This window comes from Corvus cornix, chromosome 7 (genome assembly GCF_000738735.6).
Source record: "Corvus cornix cornix isolate S_Up_H32 chromosome 7, ASM73873v5, whole genome shotgun sequence".
Taxonomy (NCBI): domain Eukaryota; kingdom Metazoa; phylum Chordata; class Aves; order Passeriformes; family Corvidae; genus Corvus; species Corvus cornix.
Genome location: NC_046337.1, coordinates 21,091,064 through 21,116,230, shown reverse-complemented (window position 1 = coordinate 21,116,230; position 25,167 = coordinate 21,091,064). Strand labels below are relative to the sequence as shown.

At 39.0% G+C, this 25,167-nt stretch overlaps 1 protein-coding gene across 2 annotated transcripts in view; it reads right to left on the bottom strand.

Annotated features, from left to right (window-relative positions):
* The window catches only part of MAP3K20 (mitogen-activated protein kinase kinase kinase 20), a 92,079-nt gene that overhangs the window by 48,590 nt on the left and 18,322 nt on the right, over window positions 1-25,167 (bottom strand). For both annotated transcript variants that reach the window (XM_039555590.1, XM_039555591.1), the window contains exons 3-8: window positions 14,426-14,513; window positions 10,161-10,262; window positions 9,322-9,387; window positions 8,370-8,398; window positions 8,115-8,252; window positions 2,109-2,195 (exon numbers count right to left, since the gene is read on the bottom strand). In XM_039555590.1, coding sequence (XP_039411524.1) covers window positions 2,109-2,195; window positions 8,115-8,252; window positions 8,370-8,398; window positions 9,322-9,387; window positions 10,161-10,262; window positions 14,426-14,513 — 510 coding nt within the window. The remainder of the gene's footprint in view (window positions 1-2,108; window positions 2,196-8,114; window positions 8,253-8,369; window positions 8,399-9,321; window positions 9,388-10,160; window positions 10,263-14,425; window positions 14,514-25,167) is intronic.

Genomic DNA, 25,167 nt, shown 5'->3' with positions numbered 1-25,167 from the left:
TCAGTTGCAATCACCACTTGTCTCACTCGTGCAGAAGGTTACCTATATAATATGTAATATAGAGGTAGCAGGTTCCAAATGTCATATTATAATAAAGAATATATTTCTCAGTGGCAATTTATTATGAGATCATATCTAGCATAACCTGAACTCTCATGCTTTGCTTTTTTGGCTTAAAAAAAAAATCTCTACCACAATAAAAGTAACACTGTGAAATGATGCAGAGTGTCAAAGGAGAACCATACAGAAACATTAGAATCTACTCCATTTGCTGGCCTCAGGCTTTGCAAAGGGGATTTTTCACCTTATGCAATTACGCTTTGGCCTCGATCCCACACCGATTTTAAAAGACTTGCAGTCCAAAAAATGGAGGACTGGCTCAACAGTGATTCAGTCCTGTTGTGGACTGGAACCACGCAATCCCACTGATATCAACAGATTGAACTGAGAGCAGAACCTGACCCTTACACTTGTTATGGGACACAGAAAACTAAGAAGAAAAGTAGCACAACTGACTTTTACAAGGCTTATGCTGGACATGTTATCCAAGTCACGGCCAGAAAAAATAAAAACTATGCAATGCCCTCTAAGCTCCCTCACAGCCCTCTAAGGAAAATGGTAGCAGCAGGCTAGTGGTACCTGACAGGCAAAGAGCTGGCTCTGAGAATGCCACCCCTTGGGTGTCTTCAGCCATGAGTAAAATAGTCATGTCCACATTTTGCTGATACTGTATTTTACACAATCCCTGGCTCTGGAAAACTGTAGAGAAATGTGCTGTACTCTCTGACATCTTTTAGCATGTCACTACATCTCTTTAAAACATTCCCAGTGCCACTCTGTACCCTTCACGTAAAACTGCACATGGTAGGCACAAGAAACAAATACTATTGATGGAAGGTTTTATGGTTCCTCCTTCAAAAAGATGCATGAGGCTTTTCTTAAACTAGGAGAAAGAGTGTCTTTGTGCCCCCTGCTCTGATAAATACAGTAGAAGACCACATTCACAATCTTCACACTGTTATAGTAGCATTTCCAACTAATTGGTGTATCACAGTGTCACTCACTGGAATTAATCCAGTCCTCAAAAAGAAGAAAAAAGAGAGAGGGAAAAAAACACCAACAAAAAACATTAAACTAAGAGGAGGAAACCTAACTCCTCTGTTTAACTCTGAAGCATTTTGAGAAACAGTTTATGTAGAAGAATAGAAATCTGTATTGTACAGCCACTGCCTCGCCATTGTAATGTTTCCCAAGCTTCCGCTGTGTCTAGATAGAGGAGGTTTCATCTTTGTGGAGGATTTCCATGCTTGTCTGTGTGTGGTACAGTCACAACTTTAAATGTTTTTTAAATGTAGTTACTGTCTTTGATATCAAGGGACTATGTGTTCAGATATACGCTCACATGTCCAACTAACTGAAAGCCTCAATTTGTGAGAAGAAGAAAAGCGAGGCTGGGGACACTGTACAAACGGTGTTTACACCACTGAAGTGCTTTTGAAATGGAAAGACTCTGCATGAGGAGGCTTGCAGCTATGCCACAGCCTTGCCGATACCAGTGAGGAGCTCATCTTCAATGTAGTGTTGAACGTAGGTGGCAAAACTGTAATTTCTCTCTTTTTTTAAAACTATTTTTTCTTCTTTTATTTTTGAAATTTTCATCTAAGCGGCAGTTTCTTGTACTATAGTGACTCCTGCTGGGAGAGTTAAGTTGAAGTAGCTGAAGGTCTCTTACAGATATATCAACTCCCGGCCAGTAAAAAGATGTCCTAAACGCAGGAGATGGAGTTAAACTGTTCCCCTACCTTGGACGCAATGGCTTCTTTCATCACTAAGAACAAACCCCTAGGTTTTACAATTGAGACTGAGAAACTAGTACAGTACTTGTACAATTTTTGATCTACAGCATCACGACGTGAAGCTGCAACAATTAGATGTAAAGGGTCCATTCATGAGGAATAACATCACTTTGACCCTTTGTGTTAGCTCCTACTGCTAATCTTTCCATACGCGTGAACTTACTTTCAATTTGAAGAAGATGAAAAAGTCTTTTGCAAAACCCCAATACTGTTTTCTGATCTATGTACCTGAATGTAGAAACGTAGTCTTACCTCGTTTTTTTCCACTACAAGCCAAGCTACTTGTAATCCTTCCAAGCCTTTAAAGGGGACCTCCCTTGTTAGCATCTCCCAGAGAACCTGGAAGAGAAAAAAAGAAAAGAATTTTTATTTCTGTACTTTGTATTTTAAATACATTATTAAACCTTGATACAGCACTATTCTGTATCCAATTACCAGGCAACCAGTTTTCATTTGCAGGAACTTGGACCAGTGTTTGTGTGCGAGATCCTCTCACAAAATTAATTTGAATGTTTCTGCTTTTTCACCTACAGAAAAGCCAAGATGAAAAACTCGGTTGCTTTTTTACTATCTTTGTACACTATAAAGTTCACATTTGGCAACTGGGACTTGGGAAGACAATGAACTCCTCCTCTCCTTCTCAGCTCCAACTAGACATATCTTTGCTTTGCAGTAATTTTTCATTTAAAAATATTTCTATGCAATTGCAACTAGTGAATGTGATCCAAAAGGTATTTTGCTCCTATGATATGCCTATAAAAATATAATTTTGCAATCAAAACTGTAATTGTTTATCTCCAAGTATGTGATCATGTTAAACTAAGCAATACATGGCATATAAAAAATTACTCTGTTCTCCTCCAGATTTTATAGACATACTGTCCTTAGATATAGAAAGATCTCCTAATTTTGCATGCTTTTAGCATTTTGGTAACACGGTACCCAAGAATCCAAGCTATTCTGTAGAAAAGAGTTTGGCATCATCAAAAAGGCTTCAAGTCAATGAATCCAACTTGTTTTTCTGCTATTGGTACAACATATTGGAATTCAACCAAATTAATAGCACTTTGTACCTCCACTTGTGTATGTCCCCAAATTTTTACAGCAGAACCTTCATATACACATCTAGTTACGAATATCTACAAACTTTTTCTTCAGCTCATATATCAAGTATAACAGCAAAAACAAAATACATTTAATGCAGGATTTGCCAAAATGCATTAAGATCCTTATGCAAGTCTCTGTATCCTCACTGTTTGGGTTAGTGCCCAGGTTTATTCCAGCTGCATCGTTTTGAATGGATTGTGGACAGCTATGAAGATAATTAGAAAGAAAATGCAACAATATTGGCAGATGGAGGTCAAGCAAAAAAAATGCATTGAAGCAGAGTTGGGCCTTTAATCAAGTGAACAGGGTACTCCAACAATAGACCGATTTGAATAATTCTGCTTGAGTCAGAAGACTGATTAGTAAAGGTAAGGGTATCTTGGAAAAATAAGAACAGTTTTTCTGAGAATAAGAAATATATGGGGAAATCTTTTGCAGACTTATTCAATTACCCTGTTAGCCTCAGTTCAATCCTTTCAGAAGGAAAAATAGGCACCTCAATTGTAACTCAAATTATCACCTCTCTACTGGTAGAGAAGGAAATTTAATTGTGAGAGAAGGACAACATTTAGCAGTTCCATGTACTTCAGGCAAAATAGCAGTGTACAGAACAGTCAGTTTAAAACAAAGGTCCCTGGACCAAATCAAACATGTGGTTGAGCAGCCTTGCAGAACCACCTCATCTGTGTGACTGTACCATGAAACCACAGAGGAAAAACTCAAGTTTGCACATCAGATAGAGCAGTATCTAAATAATCTTCATAATAAAGAACATAATGAAATACATGTTAAATGTCTTCAAGAGCCTTGAGCTGGAAAACTACTGCGATGCTACCTTTCTTTGAGAAGACTGTAAATTTTAAGAGCTGTCTTGTTTCATTCATGCACATATGCTTGCGCAGAACATTTTGCACCAAATTCCTTTATCATGACACCTTTAGTGTTTATTTCCACTGCCCGAACAGATCACCACCTCCCTAAACCAACAGCGCTAGTTATAAACACTTCCAACACTGCACATAGTTGAAGAGAAAACCAGCAGTCTGACACAATATGAAGGATTTTTGTTAATGCCTTCATTTTACTTATAAATGAAAGTAAAAGATACTAAAGTGGGATGTTGGAAACCTTTGTATTTACTTACACAGGTTTAGAAAATATTTTAATAACAATGCAATTTTCATATTCAGGCCAGTTGTATAGAGAAAGCCTTTCCTTCCAATGGTGACATGTCTCTATGTTCAGTTTTACATGAGTTTCAACCCCCTCTCACGGACTTGCTACCCTGAATCATCAGCTAAGGTGAATGATTGCATCAGCAGTCTTTTAAAAAGCAGCAAATGGGTACCTTCTGCATTCTCATTTACCTCTTCCTCTCCCCAAGGTGATTCAGCAGCAGACAAGGACCTCAACCTGACTTACCCCAGCCTCTTTACTATGAGGTACACACTTGTTCATTTTCAGAACTGGCTCCCCAGCTCACTTCATAGGGAAATCAATTTATCCTTCCTTTTTGGTGTATAATCTAACTGAGACTGACATGGTTCACATCCCCTCCCACCTGTGATGGTGAGGATCACCTGCTTTCACAATCACATCACATCTCTGTAATGATGGACAGCAGCTGCTCACAGAGAAAACAGCCAAACTAGAAAAAATGATGAAAAACAAAGCAAGGCCATTTAATGTAGTGGTTTTATAAGCTGCAGCCTCTGAAGATGTTGGACTCATCTTTGCATATAGAGGAACAGAAAGGAGAGATAAATGTATGTATGTTCACCCTATACATGAACCTGAGAATAAGAAATATTTTGTCTTCAGAAAAAGCTCACACACTTATTTCTGTCAGCTCAGCTGTGCATTTCAATTCCTATCCTCTCAACTATGTGACAATAACCCAAAGGAAAACTTAAACCCACAACACCCCTACCCCATCTCCTCACCAGTGCAAAGCCAACAAAGATTCAAAGTGCCATGTGGATAGGGGAACATCCAAGTAAGTAATTTGAGGAAAAGAAAACACTCTGAACACCTTCACTGAAAAAAAAAATTGCTTTGTCTGGTAGGAAACTGTTCACAGACAATGGTCAGGAGCCACAGTTAGCAGAAGTACAGCATAAGCATTAGCATTGTGCTCACAGAGGTACTGCCCTTAGGCATGAAAACTAGGTCTGTCTTCTCTGCATTGATCCAACTGCAGTTAAAGATCGTGTAATTCTTTTCAAAAAGAGTAAGGGATAACCCCTGGAGCTGGCCAACATTCCCTCTATAAATAACATATGTTCTCATAGCTAAAGCAATGTTTGAACAGCTGCTACATTTAATGGCAGTCTCTATTCCCCCAATAGCCAATTAATGGTTTTACTTATTTGTTCTTGTAAGTGATAAAATAATTCAGCTACATCGGATAAGCTCTCTGTGATTAAACACATTTATACTGATACACAAACACACACTGTGGTGCACTGCAAACAGTTCTGCCAGGGTAACATATTCTGAGCATATGTCTTCATGATTTTGAAACAGCTTTTAGAGTGACACTGTCATCCCACATACACTTTCCTATCTGGCAGAGATAGCGAGGAATGGCAGAGATGGCAAGGAATAATTTTTGAGCAACATACAATGACATACAAGTCAGTTTCTGGGTTCATCACTTGTAACACTTGGTTTCAGTTGTTCAAGAGTACAGACTTGGAAATGAATCAGAAAAGAGAACTAAAGCATGGCTGAAGGAAAGTGTAAGATCTGTCTCTGTGTGGTAATAAATCTCCTGGAAAATTTAGCTTTAGCACTTCATGACAGTATTATAAATTATTTACTATGTATCTCAGAGAATACATAGGCCTGTTTAAACATCCAGGAAGAGCAGGACAAGCTAATCTAAACCTTAGCTATAAACATGTACACAACTGCTCACAAAAAGGAAAATTCGTTTCAGCTGAGAAGCAGCTCAGACCTACGAGGCTGCAGAAGAACTTCAACACTTCATGGAGAAAAGCTCTCTCACAGCTTAAACAGAATATTTAAAATCACAGATTGGTTTGTAGAAAGAAAAGACCATCTGATAAAAAAATAGAAGAAAGGAAATTAAAGAAAAACATGGGGAAGATGAGAAATATTGCAAATGAAATATCTATTCCTAGCATCTTACTAGTTTACATTTGAAAGGATTCTGTTCTTTGTTAAGAGGACTTTAACTGAAGTAAAGCAGATTTGTCTCTCTAGCACAAAAGCTGCTGGCAAGTGTTATGCTTCAAAAAGGGATTCTTTACATTTTGTTTTTATAGATGATAATAACTTGAAGAGACAAAAATACCCTTTCTCAGATTTCTTGTTTTCAGACCCCTAGCTAATTCTCTGATAGTTTTTACACTTATTATAGGGAGATTCCAACTTTCAGTATTATATTCAGGCCATTTCTTGCTGGTATAACCCACTGTATCAGCAATTTCAGCAACAGAGAACTTGGGCCACTGCCATTCTTCATTTCTACCCCTCAATCTCCTCTGAAAATGATGGCGTTCCAAGACTAGAGTTATAAAAAGATTAATTACTTTAGCCTAAGTGAATTCATAAGCTTCTACCCACAGTAGAACACATTAGTTCAAAAATAATATATTAAAAATTGTGGGTCATTATTAGATGTTCTAAAGAAGCACTACACACCCATAGCAACATTAAAATACTCTGGTAACACTGAACTGTTTTCATAAGGAGGGTAGTTCAGTTCTACCTCCAAGCACAGAACTGTCAAAGGAACCTTACTTTTTGAATGAGGCAAAATAAACTATGCACAACATACTGTTCCCAAGGCACTGTTAATACTTGACGTGATAAGATATTAAACAATTTCTTACCTTCTCCCACTTTGAAAACATTACCTAAAGTCAATTCAGACTAGGATGACTATGTGAGCAGTTTAAACTATAACACCATGTATGGAATTTTTCCTCTAACATTGTTGCTCTGTTTTGAAGCTGGAATGTTTCCCTTCAGTGGATAATATGTGATTGCTTCCAGTAACAGTTTACATTAACATTTACATTTACTAGCTTATGTTCTCTTACTCTTTGTGACCCAGTTCAGTTAAGCAAAGATTTTGAATCTGACAATAAAGGCTCCTTTCAAACCTTCAAACTTTCGCTGTTAGGTGATGCCACATCAGGTCTCAAATTTTTTTCTCACTATAAACAACTGTTTGGCAAAAAGTTTAAGTCATCCTCCACTGAGACATCAGCTTAGCTATGCATAGCCATAAGTGCTAGCTTAAAACCACAGTGCCTCCCTCACATCTATCTCCTCCCATCCCTCAAAGAGAAAGAGACAATACTTGACAGGTAGCGAAGAATTTCTCATTCTGCCACCCACTGTTGAATCCAAACAGAAAAATGGTTAATACAATGATATGCATGGAACTACAGCCCCACACCCTTTCCTTTCCCCCCCAAAGTACTCTTTACTGTCCTCTAGCAGAGAAAGGCTATGGGGTTAGGCACACAGTTGATATGACCAGTAGGGCTATTTCTAGCCTACTTTATATTGCAGAGCAAAACTAAATTAGAGTTTAACTGTAGACAGAGTAAAGTAATTCACATTACTGAATCTGAAAACCTGACATTCTTATGAACTATAACTAATTCCTTACCCTTCAGCAAAGCAGTGCTGGGCTTCTATATTTTCAGATGGGGTCTATTCTCACAGATAGTGACAGCAGTGTCTTTTAAACAATTGAGCACAGAGCAGTTGTTTTTTAATAAAAATCAGTGACACTATTTTGGGGAAAGTGGAATGCTAATGATTTCATCCTGTTACACACCTATTACAAGACAACCTTTTTCTCCTCGGTTCCACAAAAAAACCCCACAAGCAGAGATTCATGATGCAGGTTTTTCAGCAGCTCCTGAAAGCCTTTGGACATATGGTGAATACTTGTGGCAAAGCATGCACTTCCTATGCTGGCATGCTGCTACTCTAATCAGATGTTACCAAACATGCAAAATACTATGTTCTTCTACCACTTTCAAGCATATAATTATAAATTATGGGTCAGTCTTAAAAGGAAGTGTGAGGTTTTTTGTTGTTCTTGCACCATGTGAATTCTGTCACACTAGAGAACTGCTACAATGCATAGTGAGATGAGGCACTCACCACTCCATACGAGTATGTGTCACATGTTTCAGACACCGGAAGACTTTGAATAACTTCTGGGGCCATCCATGGGAACGTGCCCACTAATGACATGTGTGTCGTATGGGAGTGGAATCTTGAGGCACCAAAATCACAGATCTGGCAAAAATAAATAAAATATTAAACTGGTATTAACAGTATCAACCTCATTCATCAGACATGGAAACATGCAGTCAAGCAGCAGCATCTGTTTTCAAATAATTAAAGTGTTCATACCTTTAACACACCATCAGCAGCTATAACAACTGAAAATGAAAAAACAAAAGGTTACAAAAATGCTGAGAACAAGTCCAATACATTTTTACAGCAAAATACTTTGTTTTTCAGTAAGACAAATGACCCTAAGGTGAGCCAGCACCTGAATGTGCACACCTGTCCTGGTTCCTTTGAGAAGCTTACAGAACATATGCTGGATACCTGCAAGCCTCCAAAGAAATGCAAAACCTTTCAGGTCTTACTGAGTTAAAAGACAACACCACCACAGATGAACTTCATTCTCCCCAGTATAGTTAGGTTTAACAAGAAGCTCTCGGGAAGAGTTGTTAATAAAAGGAGAAAGCCTACAACCAAGGTGAGACCTACATATTTCTTGACTATTATCTCCCTGTGTGTCCCTCCTATCCCACCACTAGTAGTAGAAGTTTCATCTAAAAGGCAATGTTCAGCAAATTTCAAGAACGACTGTCAATTGCTAAGTACAGACTCCACACTCAATGTGTATTACTCAAAAGCCTGAGTATGTGTCAAACCTCAAAAAAAGCCACAGTAAAGACAAGATTTTCTGATAAGAAATAATAGGCCTTATCCAGCCTATTGTGTCTGGTGTCTGCCAGCCTTCCCTGGTACTCAACCTTTCCAAATAGGAAAAGGATGTGAGGAGTGCCCAGGCAGTGTCTGAAAGCTGATGAGATGGCCAATCATGGCCAGCAAGACACAAGTTGGAAGAGCCCTCCACAGTGCTCTAGATGATGCCAAGTCTGTAGTGAACTTCAGACAGGCTCAGGATGGGGAGGAGGGAACAGGCTCTTCTGTGCTTCAACAAGTGAAGCTTTGATGACAACCAAGGCGTTAGTTAGTTCTGCTTGTTCACAAAGCTCAGGCACAGACTTAAATGCCACATTAACAGGTAACAGTAAACACAGAGCATTTCAGTGTTTTGCTACTTTACCATTCCTGGACTTCAGGTCCCTGTGGATAACTTTGACTGGAGCTTCCATGTGTAAATAGTGCATTCCTACACAAAACAAAGGAACAATCCAGTTAGGCTGAGGAGGGCCATCACATATCTCAGTCATGTTTCCTGGTTCCCACTAGCTGTACTCATTATGAGTTGCCATACCTGTATGCCGTATTGACATGCTGAAGGAGAAGCAAAGCTTCCTGTAATCTACCTCGAGTAAAAAGCACTAAGCAAAGCTCACATATATCTCAGAGCATCTATATGGATATGCTAATGGTTTTTAACATCATATGTAGTTATTTTCTCTAACTATATAGTTAAGGAGGTGTCTACACAATTAAGCCAGATATTAATTTACTTTTTTTTCATTAGTTTACACTAGTTCTTGTGTGGTCAGTCACAGAGAACACAAAGGATGGAACAGCTTATTCTACATTATTATACAAAGAATTTCAGTATGTTTGCTGAGAATAAGCCCTTAGCTTCCTTAAATGCCCCAAATCAAATCAAATGTGAGGGCAATTATGCACTTTACCTCATAATTACTCTACATCAGCAAAATTATCCTCTTGGGACTTAGGAGCACATCAGAACTGGCTCACAGAAGCCATTTTCACTCCAGAATATTTGGGATTCATAATAAACAAGGAACATATTACAAAGAACAGTGAATGGGTTTTGCTTTTTTTATTTATATATGTTTGGTTGGTTTTGTTACAATTTAAATAAGGAAGACTAGGAAGGCTCTCCTGACTTTCTAAGGAAAGCATCTCCAGCTGTACATTTGCTGGCTGTGTAGGATAGCATACGCCACTATTCTTGCTTACCTTTAGCTATGTCAGTGGCCCAGGTCATGATATGATCCATATCCATCTCTTCACTTTTGTTACTATTAATGTAATCAAACAGTGAGCCAGCAGAAGCATACTCTGTTAAAAAACAGCAACAAACACAACATTTTAAAACATTGCACCTAACTTGAAAGATGTAGTAGAAACTCTGCCAGTTCTACAAAGCAGTCAACCTCTGCCTTAATGACAAAGAACTTGGGGTCGACAGCCTAATATTATTACCAGTGTAGTAGGAGAGTTTATCTGATTATCCCTACAGACATAATCTACTACTAACAAAAAATGAAAAAACAAACAAGAAAGTGTAATCATATAGAAAAATAGGCATTAAAATGAAAAAGCGTTAGAAAGGTCTGGCATCAAGAAAGATCAGGCAAAGCAGTTCAAATTCCAGAGTAAAAGGTTCTGTATGCTCCTTGTTCAGGACAAGCAGATGTTTTTCTTAATTTCCCTTAACTGTACCTACAGAATCCCACAGCAGGATTCTGTGGATACAAACAAGGGCTTTTGGGGCCCACTGGTGTTTGGAAGTGTGGCAGATGGAATCCAGTCTGACTATCAGAGTTGCAGGGCTTAAAACAGGAATAACAAGCTAGTTATACCTACACATATTTAGGTGTGAAACTGGAGACAACTCAAATCTCCACAGTACCACTTTCATATAATCTAAAATTCTTACTTTTTTGAACAGTGCATTTGCCACTCTTGATCAGAACAGTTAATAGATTAGTTTGGTGGTATCAGATCCATCTTATTGTTTCTAAAATCAGAGGATACTCCTCACTGGTAAGCAGTACTGTGTATAAATGATGCCCCATAACAAAATATAATTTTTAATTTTTTTTTTTTAAGTAAAGCCACATGCTAAATACATAATGTTCTGTTACAAGGAAAGGGTTTGCAGGTAGAAAGTCTCCTATTTCCCATGGAGAAAAAATCGGAAGGATGAAACTAGAAATCTAACACGGAGATAAGCAGGACAGATTTCCCTGTGCTGCAGGTCATGTACAGTAGTTTAAAGGCTGTAGCTCTTCCCCTCAGTATTTCTTAAATAAGTTTTATGCTTATTTAGAATTCATTGATGTTTCACCAAAAACACAACAGGAGGTTCATAAGATGAAGCAGCTGATACATTTTCTTTTATCTGTTTGCAATGACGGGGCAGGCACATGCCACCCAGCGCAGCCCAAGTAGCACAAAGACCAGGGGATACAAGGGATACAAGGAGCAACTGAAGCCTTTTGTCCCTCTCTCCCAAGGCTATTCAGCATGCTTCTCAGGCAGAATTTAGAACCTACTTAGAAGACTCTCAAAATCTTCACATCATTTCAAAGCAGCCACAAAATCATTGCCTACATCAAAGGTATCTGAATTTTTTAAATAATAATATTAATCAACGATTGATACATGATAGGCTAAATGAATACAAAAATTTCCATTGTTCCTCACCAAGGAAATCAAAAACACTGGGAGACCACTGCATGGGGAGGGAAACAGACCAAACTGAATCTGCAGCCTAGAACATGGCAGGCCAGATGGGAAGACTCCAGTGCTAAATGAAAGAGGGAGAAAACAACAAGTCCCTTGAAAGTAAACACTCAAGTGTTAGCTTTGGATCACGCTGCACAACCTGCCACTGAAAGGACAGACGTGTACCTTCTGATGTCACCGAGAGAGGAGTAAGCTGCTGACCTGCACATTTCCACAATTAAAACAGAAGCTTTTTTTACCCGTGATGTCATCATCTGTCTTAAAAATGGCTTCTTCAGGAATAGGTTGGCTGCATGCTTTACATGCCTTTACAGTGCATAATTTGATCCAGCAGGGTCAGGGACAACTCAGCTCCTCCAGCCCTTTGCCACTCTGTGTGAACAGAGGCAAGTAAGCTTCAATCAACAAAGCTCCACTGTTATAATTTCTTCTATATACTTATTGTGCCACAGGTATTTACTAGGAGCTTATGGATTTGGAAATCATATTGCAAGGACAATGTTTTGTCAATAATAATGGAAAAGAAATACTTGCTTTAGAAAGGAAAGCTCTGATTGCCTTACTGGACGCACCCTGTGATGGGCTATGGGATACATATGGTTCTGTGCAATGGGGGCAGAAGCTCTAAGAACCTTTTGGGATGAGGCAGCTGTGGCCAAAGGCCGTATCTGAAAGCTACACATTGAGACTGCTGCTGACAGAGATGGCCAGTAACATCTAGAACAATGTGATCCACGTCAGCAGCTCACTGAGCATCAGGATGAGCTGGAACACTGACATACATCCCAGCAGGAAAGCATTCCTTTTAACTGCAGCTGTAGCCCTTCTCAGAGAACTCTTTAACAACCCCACATAAGACAGTACATGCAGCTAATGTTCAGCAGATGCCAATACTTGGCTCAATGCTCTCATCTCCATCACTCTGAAGGAACATTCGTTTCTCAAGATTTCTTCTTGTTTGTGATTTTCTCTCCCAAGAATGAATCTGACTAAACACAGGGTTAAGTTTGCAACACTGAAGGCCATCCAGAAGATCACAAAGTGAAAATCCCTCTAAAAGACATTTTAAGCATAATTAACATTTCTTTTATCAGTAGCCATTCTCTCATTTGAAAACAGTGTGGGGAAATGGAACCTTGCTTCCCTTCCAACCCATAGGACTCCAGTCTCCTTAGAAGTTGCACGGAGAATCAACACAGTATGCTAAAAAACCCCCAAACCTCTTTCTTCTTTAGCCAGGTGTGATCAGAGTTCCTGTGGAACAAAGCTGTTGAACTACACACCATAGTCTCTTTCTCACAGGTAGTTAAAGAGTCCTCCTTCTCAACAGCACAGTGAATTACTTTAATTGCTGTTTGTCCTGTGACTGGTAAGCAGGTCATATGTCCTCCAAACACTGACCTTTTGTGAGACCAAGCTGAGGACTTCTGATCCAGACATCATCCCAGGTCATTGATTACACCTCTCCTTTGCTACTCTGCTTGCTGGTTTACACTTACATTAAAAAGGCTAGTAAAATTACATTACTTGATTTATTAGCTTTCTATTAATTTTATTGCCTCCAGAAGGAATTCAAGCTCCTGTCTATATGCTATCATCAATGCATTTCTGAGTGGTGAAGACTGTAGTCACCCCATGCACCTCTGGAATGCTGACTGCCACACCATGACCTCCAGTATGCTGATACTCCTGCAGTAAGCAAAGCTCCCTATGCCCTGAAAAGTGCTGCATTTTGGATGTGCTCCCACCAGATTACACTGCTATCTGCTGTGATAACCAGCAGTCTAAGAGGCAGGTAGAAATAACTGAATTTTCACAAGTTCTGACCACCATCTAAGAACCAATAAAAACCTTACTGGCAGTGACTCAAATTGGTATTAGATTGTGCCACACACAGAAGACTACTCCTCACATTGAACTTTGAAAGGTTACAGACATGCCAAAACATGACTCCTAATCCACGCTATCATGCATTTTATTTCTCCAAACATTTGTTTCAGCAGATGGGAAATTTCTTTGCTTTCTACTCCTATCTTACGTAGTTTGTCCCATACAGGAAAGGGAGAAAATTCTGTATCTGGACTATCTCCCAAGATAAGGGCAGGAAGCTTAAAGCTGTAAAAAAAAAAAAAAAAAAAACCACCACCAAAAAACCCCAACAATACCACAAAAACCAACTTCTGCATAATTCTAAGAATGTCAAAACAAATGAAACCTAGCTTCCAGTGAATAAAGGGAGGTGTCTTACAATGTCTTATAAACCCTTGACTCTATTTCAAGCTCTTCCATTTGTCCACTTCACAATGCAAATTCTCCTATTTTCAATGCAGGCAGAACTCATGGGGCAGCTTTGCTCTGAGCAGGCACCCAGCCTACCCTCCTCACAGAACCAGCCAGAACTTCGTATCATGAAAATCTCTGCTTTTGTGACATGCCCAATTAAAATGGAAAAGCAGTTCTCTGAACAGGGAAAGAGAACACAGTGCAAGCCTCTGTTTAAAGGGGTCCTGCAGTTGTGCATTAAGAACACCCTAGGCCCCATCTGCCTCCATGCTGCCACCAGCTATGCTCCCAGTCTGGTTCCCACCTCCAGCACTCCCACTTACATTGAAGCAGGTGGTGCCATGCACCCTTAACATTTAAAGAAGACCAGAACAATTAGCAAAACATTGTAATTGGGCAACATTGGAGATAACCTTTTAAAACTGGAGTTTTAAAGAATCAAGAAAAAGGTCAGAAAAAATTCTTACCTGTAACTATGCCATAATTTGGAGGTTCAATGACAGCTCCATAGAACTGAATGATGTTTCTGTGACTGAGCACACTGAGTATTTCTGCCTGTTGAAAACAAACAAACAAACAAGTTAGACAATTAGGAATGGGTCATTTACTATGATAGTTTATTTCATACCTCAGTTGGTACACACACATATACAACATATTTTTTATATATATATGTATATATATATAATATATATAAAAGCACATACGTATCTAGAAAAGACTGTTCACAAATGCTTGGTATTTGAAAACCTAGTGAGAGAGTCTGGCAGATGAATGCTTTGTATGTATGGGGGGGGTGGGAAAAATAAATTTCAGACTATTCTTTCATGGCCAAGGCACTGATGTAGGAAGTTAAGTCTTTGGAAAAACTGAAAACCTTGGAAAACTTTATTCCAAGAAAGATCTGGGATTTTTGGCAAAGCAGCAGCAGTCCTATCCAGAATTTGTGTTTATGCACAAAGTACCATGGGTTCAGCGAGTCCAGTGTTCCAGGCTGTTACAGCATACCATGCACACACAGCTCCATCCAATGTTTACTGGAAATGTGGAATTTCCAGGCATGCGCTGTGGAGTCTGATTAAATACACACAGCAAGCATCTTTGAGACTGCCAAATAGCCAGCAGTGCAGTTGAAACTGCTCCTCAATGTAGAGTACAGATGTTTGGCAATTCTGGATAAATATGCAAAACCTTCAAATTCTACTTGAATAATGCTGCTGGGCTTCAGCAAGAGACTGCAAGACAATGAGACTGTACCAACATAAATTAAGACATACACACCCTGTAGTTTTTGAGAAAAAAGGTCAGATATCTCCTGGAAGCTGTCTCAACAGTCTCACCTCTGTAGTGTATTAAAATAAATACTCAACAGATTTTAGACACATGTTTTTGCACAAGTATACATATTATGCAAATACAGATATGTACTATTTTATATTTTTCTCCACTGTAATGCTTTACTTTAAGATTTCGAGATTATGTTAACTCTATACCAGGCAAGAGCATCTAACAAGAACAACATCACAATTAACTCCTCAGAACTTATCAAAAGTATCTGACAGATCCCTTCACAGACCTTTGACTGGCAGTGGGAGTGTTGCTGTTTACCCAGAGGAGAGTTTTCACACATATTCTTAGATAACTGCCAATTAAATTATTTTGTGGACTTCTAGGTGAGTCAGCCTGCAGTATGATTTGCTGAAAACAGCATACATTTTAGAAGTTAATTTTCTGGTATTATGAAAAAAGATTACTCACTTGATGGTAATACTATTTTTCTTGCTGAGCAGGCTAAGCAGCATGAAGAGTTAGTGTAACCCAAGTTAAGTTCAAAGCTATAGTTAAAGATTTAATTGAATATGTGTAAATGTCTGTGCATTAGCTAAAGATAAAGGTCTTAATTGAAAACTGTGTTGAAGTTACTCAAAAAGTCTTTAAGCAACAACAGCAAAAAATTGAGTCATCTAATGCCTTTATCTGTAATTATGCAATTAAGCACATGTATCATGGTACCCCCTATAAAACACAGGCCAAACAAATACCGCTTTGCTATAGCTCTACATTTATTACAGTAGCAGTAGCTGATGTACCATGGGATTCTGCATCAAAACTGCTATAGCTTTTCTGTCTTCAGTGAATCTACAAGGCCACAAAATAATTTAACTGGCAGCTACCTAAGCAAATGTGGGAAGATTCACCTGCAGTTAAACAGCAACACTCCTAGAGCCAGTCAAGGGATCTGCCAGCAGAAGGAGCTCTGCCCTCCAACTGCAGCCGCACCAGCCTCCCAAGACAAGGGACTCTTGCAGCAGCAGCAGCATGAGTTGTACCTCCAACCTCCTTTGCTAGCCTGGAGGATGCAGGTGACTGCTTAGTCATCCAAATCTCCATCTCAGAAACTTTTGTATTATGTTTGTATATTCCTTAGGAAATACTCAATTGGGCAATGTCCTCTAATTCTTACCAGCATTACTGCCAGATTACCAGGAGACCTAACTCTCCTTGACTGCATATCTGAATATTCTTATATGAGACAGGAATAACACAAACAGTTAGACAAACCATCTAAAACCACCTTTTCATGAACACCTTGGTTGGAGCAATGGAATAAAACCATCTTCTTGTAAAGTACTTAAAACACACCATGTCTTCAAAGCACTGAGCATGCCATCTGCTGTGGTGTTTACAACACAAGTACTTCAAGAGGTTATTAGAATTAAATTGATGGGTCTCACATTTTTTTCCCATAGCATAATATATTTAGGTCCCGGCTATAAAAGTAGTACTAGATGAATCTTTTAGGAGAATGATTAAAACTGTGCCATGATTAACAAATCCAAGTGCCATAGCTCCCTATTCCATCACAACTATGTGCAGAACGCAGTGACTGTTCTCCATCTCACACAATTTGCTGCTGGATCCAGTGAAAGCCCATCAGGGTCAGTGGACAACAGAAGGGCTACACTGCAGCAACGCCAGCAGCAAACTCAAGACTGACCAATCACCCAGTGCTACCACGACAGGACTGGAAACGAAATATGAACATTAGCCCAAGAACACAAGTACTTCACTGGCACAGACACGCAGCGCTTTTATCACTGGAAATGCAAAAGAAAATTTTTACCATTATCTTATTTACATTATATACACTAAGATCACATTACAGAAGTATGAAAAAAATGCTGTGTTGACCATGGCTAATACCATCACCTTCACACTGATGTTCATACCCTAATCTGGGATTTAACAGATACCAAAGCAAGCTTCCATCTAAGAAATCCAGAGAAGCACCTTCTAATTGCCCACAGATACAAAAATTAACAACTTTGGGGTAAAAAAAATTGCCAACTGTTCCTAAGGACTATTATATCAGAAAGAAATCCTCTCTAAACACTTTTAATCACTCTGCTGTTGGTTAGCACTAGCGATTCTAGACTATTCCTTTCATGTTTTGTTCTTTTCTGTTGCTGTAGATCAGCTGTGAACTCTATTAGCCAATTTAAAGACACTTACTCCTTACAGCGAGAATCATATGCAAGCCAGTCCATATCTTTGAAGCTTTTGTACTATCTTTGACAAGAAGGTGCCGTATTTCAATGAAAATTACTTTCAGATAGCAAATTAGAGAGTGGTGGTTAAAGACTGGTATTTCAAAGATTTCTTAGACACTAACAAGAATATTTAGAATCACCTTTAAGCATCAAAACTATACTTAAATCCAAAATGCCTAAATGCTTGAAAGAAAATCTTGTCATGCATCTGTCTGTCTAAAGACTGTTGAAGAAGTCAGCCCTTGCTAGGTTGGGCATGACGCTCTTCCCTCAGTAAAGCTGCTATCTAATTTTATGCAAGCTAAATGAGTACCAATTTACTTCCTAAATAGCGATGACAAGTAACAAGTATTCAACTACTTCATTACATCCGTTTTTTGTGTGAAAGACGGAATTTTATTTTTTTAAAGGCTGGATTGAACCAGAACTAGCGGAGTTCTGCTGAAGGAAACACATCCAAACACATAAATACAAAGTCCCTGGACTTAACATAGAGACACAGATGCACAAGGTAACTGCAGTAGAGTTGAATATTACGCTTTGTGCCATTATAAGCTAAGTAAGAGCCTGTTACTGACCATCAAACTATGCTATAACTGTTCATACTGCGCTTACATCACAGGTATGGATAAAATTATGTCCCTCTGTTGAGTCCTGCTGAAGGGATTACAGACTGCGCACCATTTCTCAAAGGCAAAGGGATTCAGATTTCTAAACAAACCTAATCCACTGCTTACATAATTCAAATATCACAAAATCCAAGGTCAGAACAAATTACATTGAAAACTTTTAAATTTAATTCTCACTTACTGGGTTACTGTAAATCAAACCCAATTAATAAAACAATTACAGTACAAGAGTTTGGAATTCAGGTAATCCCTAAGTGTAATTGTGTCCTGTGAACCATGGTATGGATCACAGTGTTTAACAGGTAATTTGGTTTTATGCCTGTTTAATCTCTACTTATTAACATATGTGAAAATGACAATTACATCATCTAAGACTGACATCACCCTAGAGATGCCTGTAGACCCACTAGTACTGTTCTTAACCTTGTAGTACAAACAACCATATCTTCAGGTGTTTCAGCAGGAAAAAACAAGATCCTCCTCTAGGTCTCGTCTGTGTTCCGCAATTGCTGGACAGAAACCACGAACACAAATTCTAAGCACAGCCAGCAGCAGATGACGGGACAAAGCAAGCTGCCTGGACAGCATGGTCTCGTTAAGAGAAGCATAAGCCTCAGCTCACCAGGATGACCCAAGCCCACATTTGTTTTTGCTCTGCCTTGTACCAATGCAGCAAAAGCAGCAAGTGCAGATCAGCTCTGATGAGGTCTTCAAGGTCGCTGCTGACTGCAGATGTGGGCAATGGCCACCTGATGCTGAGCTGGCATTACTTGGGAATCAGACAAGGCCGTATCGTCAGATCTTTAATTGCAGCCGCAAAGACAGTAAGGATGTGGACGGAGGCACTTTGCATACAGCTGTGTTGTTGCTTGCCAGCTACTCATAGCAGCTGCAGCTGCTCTTGTTAGAGCTCCCTATCCCAAGGCAGTTAAAGTTAGCAAAGACCAAACGACTCAGCATATTTTAGTTACTCTAGTTCTCCTTGGAAATATATTAGAAATTTGTTATGCTCACACTTGTAGTCAAGAGAAGCGATCAAGGGCTTGGGCTAGCAGTCTATTCCAGCAGCACAGCTGGAACTGTAGAAGAACATCTGTTCACAGAGTTTTTCAGTATCAAAAGACTTTTTTCCATGGGTTCAGACAAACTGAGCCCAAAGCAACTCAACCACCACTTCTTCTAGGTGGCTTTGGAGCAGCTGACTGGAAAGAGTAAAGTACATTTCCACCCTGGTCTGAGCACACTGATTTAGGAATAACACAGGAAATAGCTGCAGCCACTTGTGAGACCATTGGGTCAGCCAGCAGCCAACCAACTTTCCTGCTAGTAAATCAGGTTAACTGCACAGCAAGTGGCACCTTCCCTCCATGCAAAATTACAGAGTTAGACATGGTTAGCTACTTAATCTGATTAACACAACTTCCTTAACTGCCTTATATTTATTATTACATTATGCAAAAGTTTGGCTATTTAATTTTCCAGAGAAATTTTTGCCATGTTTATTAAGGAGATATTTAGGCACACTTAAGACAGCTTTGGAAAGATATTTTTTTTCCTAAGTCTTGTAGCATTTTAAAGGCTTTGACCTTTGTCATGTTCTTGGGAGAGTTGCAACTTAGCTACTCTCAGGAGGTTTTACCTCCTAATAAAAGGGCAGCTGGAAGAGGCCAGCTGATGTTTTCGTAAAATCATTCTATTAGTGACAACCACATACAAAAAAGATACAGAATGCTAATATATATAAATCCCACACCTTTATTCCTAGACTCCTGCTCAAAAGTATATCCACTCTATCTCCATTTCCAGGGTCTCATGAATCCAATTCTTTCTTGTGAATTTACTGATGTCTAAGAATGGATGACACCTCTTACCATACCAGTTTCTCTAGGTGAACAAGCCCAAAACATCATTTTACAGATGCAATACTAAGACAATCAGCATCTGTCATTCCTAACAAATTATCTTCTCAATATGCAGTAAAGGGATACTTAAAGAATTTCAGAAACATAAAATTATTACCATGAATTATATAGCAGGATGTTAAGTAATTATTACAGTTTTGAACACTAAAAAGAAAATTAAACAGGTACAAAATAAAAAATTAGGACTTTGCTTACTGATTTGTCTATTCTCATAAGGTTTTCTAAGGAAAAAAATGAAATCAAGAATTTTGTGCTTTGGGGGCCCCAAATAACGAGTAAAAGATACTGATTGTCCAGTTTAATGAATTTTTGTTAAATCTGTTAAACTGTCTTTAATACTAACTAGGCAAGACAAAACCCACATGAACATGGCAAAGCCAAAGAATCCTCAGTGAGATTTTTTTACATGCAAATAAGCAGTTACCAAGTGCTTCAATGGGCACACTCCCAGCGTGTGTTACCATCTCTTCCCATACGCCATCATAGTTTTAAAACTATGGTTGCATGTCACTTAAAGCTGTGTGAGCTTGGGCTTCTTTTTTAGTACTCATTTAGATGATAACTTATCCCTAAAAAAAGCTGTTTTCTATAGGCCACTTACATGTTAAAACTGTCAGCACTTACATCTTAGAACACAGCCTCTATATTCAGGCTGTATTAAGAAACAGTATCCTGTTTCTTAAACCATACAGAAAAGAGTTAAATTACATTCTCAGATTGATGTCACCAGCATTTCTGTAAATAACAGAATTAAATTCTCATAAGTACGTCTACAATGACGTACAAAATTTGTACTTTGAAGCATTTTGATTGAGGAAATCTTTGAAAGCATCAAATTTGCATCCAAAATTGTGTCCTACACTGTTACAAATCCCAGAGACTAAAGTGGAAATATACAGGAAACTAATAAATTCTTATTGCTATATAATCATCTTGCCATTACTTTAAATTCACTGGTGTATATCATCAAAAAAAAAAAAATCTCATTTTTGGAGATACTGTGATGAAACACACACTTTAAATACCTCGTATTGACTCTAAAGCAACAATCTTAAAGAAAGAAAAAACACACTACCAAGACAGCTCAGTTCTGTTAAACTGTCATAATGTACCACAGGTAAGGAATATGGACATAAATTTATTAAATGCTGTTATAGGCTCACCCCACCTTATGAAATTCACTTTGAAATAATTAATTTGCATCATGCAGCACCATAGGACTTGTTAGTAGTAAGATGTATTGGATACTGACCATTTGAAAAGAAAACTGGGTTTTGTACTCTACTATAGTTCTTTATAGCAAGCTTTGCACACAACTTGGTATGTTATGGATAATTTGAAGGCTATGAGATTAAAAGTACTAGCTAGCAAATTCAGAATGTGCCCGCCAAAACACTGCAAAGGCTTGTTCAGCCCATGAAAAGCAGGCTGGTCCCTCTAAAAATCACAGTGGATTTGTCCTTGTGATGCGGCAGCAGAGCCTCTGCCCTGTGCAGCAAGAGGGAGTGAGATCAAGCTAACTGGCTCAATTCTCACTCTGACCTCCATCAGCCCAGCGCAACGATCACGCAGAGCCACACCGCACTAACCAAGAAATTGCAGGATCATGGTGTTGGTTTTCCTCATGAGGAGGGTTAAAAACTTGTTATCCATGAGAGGAGGCTGCTAACAGACTGATGAAACCAAGCAGAGGCACTTTCTGCAGAAAATCCTTACAGAATGTTTAGTAAGCTTGAAAAAATTCTGCGTTACATTTCCAGTGCCATTTACAAAAATACCCAAACAACCAAAAAACAAACCCAAAGATTATGGAAAAATAACTCATTTCTTAGACAGATTTCAAGTAGAAATACACCCACAGGATTGTTACATTTTGCAGCATACAATGTGACATTGTATGAGCATTTAATATTAAGGTATCTGATAAAGGCAGATCTGCCAAGAACAAGTTTAGTTTGGATTTCACTACTGTTATTCACATAAAGTAAAACCATTCAAAACTATGTATTTGTATTGGTGTAAGAGTTTAGAAATGAGCAATGTCCTGCAATATTTGTAATTTTTAATTCAGGCAGATTTGGAGTACTAAACTGCCTCCAGCTGCAAAGCAACACCAGCAATTGAGTAGAAACAATAGATGAGTGGACTAAACGGCAGGGCTGAAATACCTGAGCTCCCATAGAGCTGTTTATTTTCAGCAATCATCATTTCTCTTTTCAGTGCTGGGAAATTTTCCAAGTTACTCACAATCATTTTGAACACAAACCGGCTTTGACTATGAAGAACAGTGACAAAACCCTCAACATTCCTAAAACACAACCGAATAACGAAACTTGAAACTTTCTGACTCCTGGCACACTCTGCAGGTGAGAAAATATCATGGCTAATATGCAACACAGGGATCATTCCAGACTCAACAAATGGAAAAATATCCAAGGAAATTATTTCTGATATCAAATTCACTGTAAGTTTCATGAGCACCTTGTTGGAAAGGCATTTTGGTATGAAAGTGATGGGCAAAACGAATCCCCTCTCAAGGAGCCATGGCCATACATATACAACTAGAGCAGTGATTTTTCTGAGGTCTGCAGAGTATTTGTAAGGAATCTGGATAAGACAACCCAGAACAAGTCAAATCTCATTATACAATGGCTTTTGCTGAACAATTAGCACAGACCCCAACAGAGACAGCAACAGCTGTACTTCTGCATCCTGATCCACTCCTCTAAAGCAGTTATGATCCTTACAATGAAGTATTTTTCCATCTTGATCATGAAAACTGTAATTCAACCACAGGTAAAAAAACCCCATCATGTTCTTGATGAACACTCACTTACAGGCTGCCTTAGAATGGATAAATCAAACCTGCTATAGCTAATGACAGGGACAACACTTGATGGGATCCCTCTAATTGGAATCCTAGTGAATGTTATAATTCCAGAAAATGTTCCTCAACCAGGCAGGCTGAGCCCACCATAATGAAACAAACACTTCACAAGATGTGTTACCTGTTACATGTTAACAGCAAACCATAAGGTTTTGTTTTGCACATGGGCTGCTAGAGCTCTGCACAAAGTTCTTCCCAGCTATCACTCAAAAATGAGCTGCCCCTGCAGAAAAGGTATGAATCGCTCCCTACCCGGAGTCCACCTAACTCAAAGAAGCTTTCAAAACAGAACTTACAGCTGTGACCAGCAGGCATAAAAAGGAAGGAGAGAAAGTACTTGCCAACTACAGATGTTGGCACTCTGCTGAAGCAAATGAGAATCATCCACGGATGAGAGGCATTTTTCTGTGACATTTACCTACCCCAAAGCACAACCTCACGAATCTGAGGTTTTCAGGAAAACAAGTTGACACCATTATCTGAATGACACACATCATGATTTTATGTGAAACTGTCCAAATAATCCAGCATGAATCATGGTGAAATCTACCTGCTTTTCAGAAAAGCCACTCTTCTTCGTCTAAGACTGAAAACTGTATTTTACTTAGAAATTTGGTTCAAATGCTACTCCTGTTGTGCAGCAATGACCAAAAAAATAAAACTAGATGACACTCCTGAAATTTTGAGCTTTTATTTTAATAAACATGGACCCAGTGTTTATTTTTTGTTGGGATTCTTCATGCTGCCTTTATGGTAGCTCAATATACCTAATGGGGAATGAATAACATTTAAAAGACCAGTTACAAAAATGAAGATCATCTATTTTGTGGTTACAAAACAACTGACATGCACTACTGACCCCATTGCCCTGCACTGTGCTCCCTGAGAACCTGCAATAAATGAAACAGCAGAGAGGAAGTAGGAACTCCATATACTTGGGACCACAGGAACTTTCAGGACCAGGGTCACGTGCAGAGTCCAACAAAACCTCTCTCCCCTGGACTGTACTGAAAAAGCTGAAGAGAAGGCATCATGCTGCAGCTAATGACAATTCTAACCTGAATCTGAGTGCAGCAGAGAGAATTTGCATCTCTTCCTATTCTAGCAATGCCCGTAGCCTTTGCATAACTACTAGCTGTTTGATTTATGCTCCAAGCACGACAAGGATTAGATTAGCAAAGTTCAGTACAATGAACTGAGCTCACAAGCTGGATCCAGGGCCCAGGAGCTCCATGATGTTTGGTGGCACAGAGTACATTCAAATCCACAACAGGTCCTTTGGCATAGAAGAATAACAGCATCATATATACCACAGCTTCCCATTTTCCAATGCCAGACGCACCCAAGCCCTTGCCTAAGAAATTGACTCCTATCAACGATCAGACACAAGCAAATGTAATTTTTCCATGCACCTTCAGGTCAAGCAAGGTTGGAATGACTTTAAGCATTCTCCTTCAACCAAGCAAAATCATCCTCTAGCAAAGCTTTGCTGCCTGAGACACAACTCTCTAGAAGACACAGCAAGAACTCTTCTCTGCCCTGTCACAGCTGTATGGCTGTGCGACATTTCCCTTCCCTTTCTACACCTGCTGCTACTGTGCTGCACACTTTACTTGCAACACCACTGGCCTGCTGAGGGTGTTTACTTCTAGGAGACAGTTCCCTTACTCCAGATAAAGTCCTTCCTTCTGCCTGGGAAGGCAGGGAGGGGAAAAAACCCCAGTATTGGTAGGAAAAAAAGGACCTAGAGAAACATTTCTCCTTCTTCTTCAAGAGGAGTTAATGGTATCTTGTGATTAGCATACAGTGTTACTATAAAGAGGGTTTGGCTGATTTCATATATGCAGAAGGTTGTCACAACCCTTCTGCCTTTTTTCCTTCTTGAGTTTGAATTGTTGCACTTTGAAAAGTTTTAAGATCTCTCCTCAAGGTCAATTTTATCAATTATCTCTGTCCTTATCAAATCTAGATATAATTACTGTACTTAGCTCTGAGGGGAGGATGGGACCATTTTGAGGTCACTGTTGTGCAGAGCAAGTGTGATGGTCTTGCATATTACTGCAAGCCTTGCAAATATTATTTTTAAATATTTAAACCATTAATTAGTCCATATTGTATCCTCAGGGACAGCACCATAGATCTTAAGCCTTTAGAAGTGTCCTGCATCTTTTCAGATGTCCTCACTGTTTAGTTTAGACTAACATACCTTTATTATTGTGT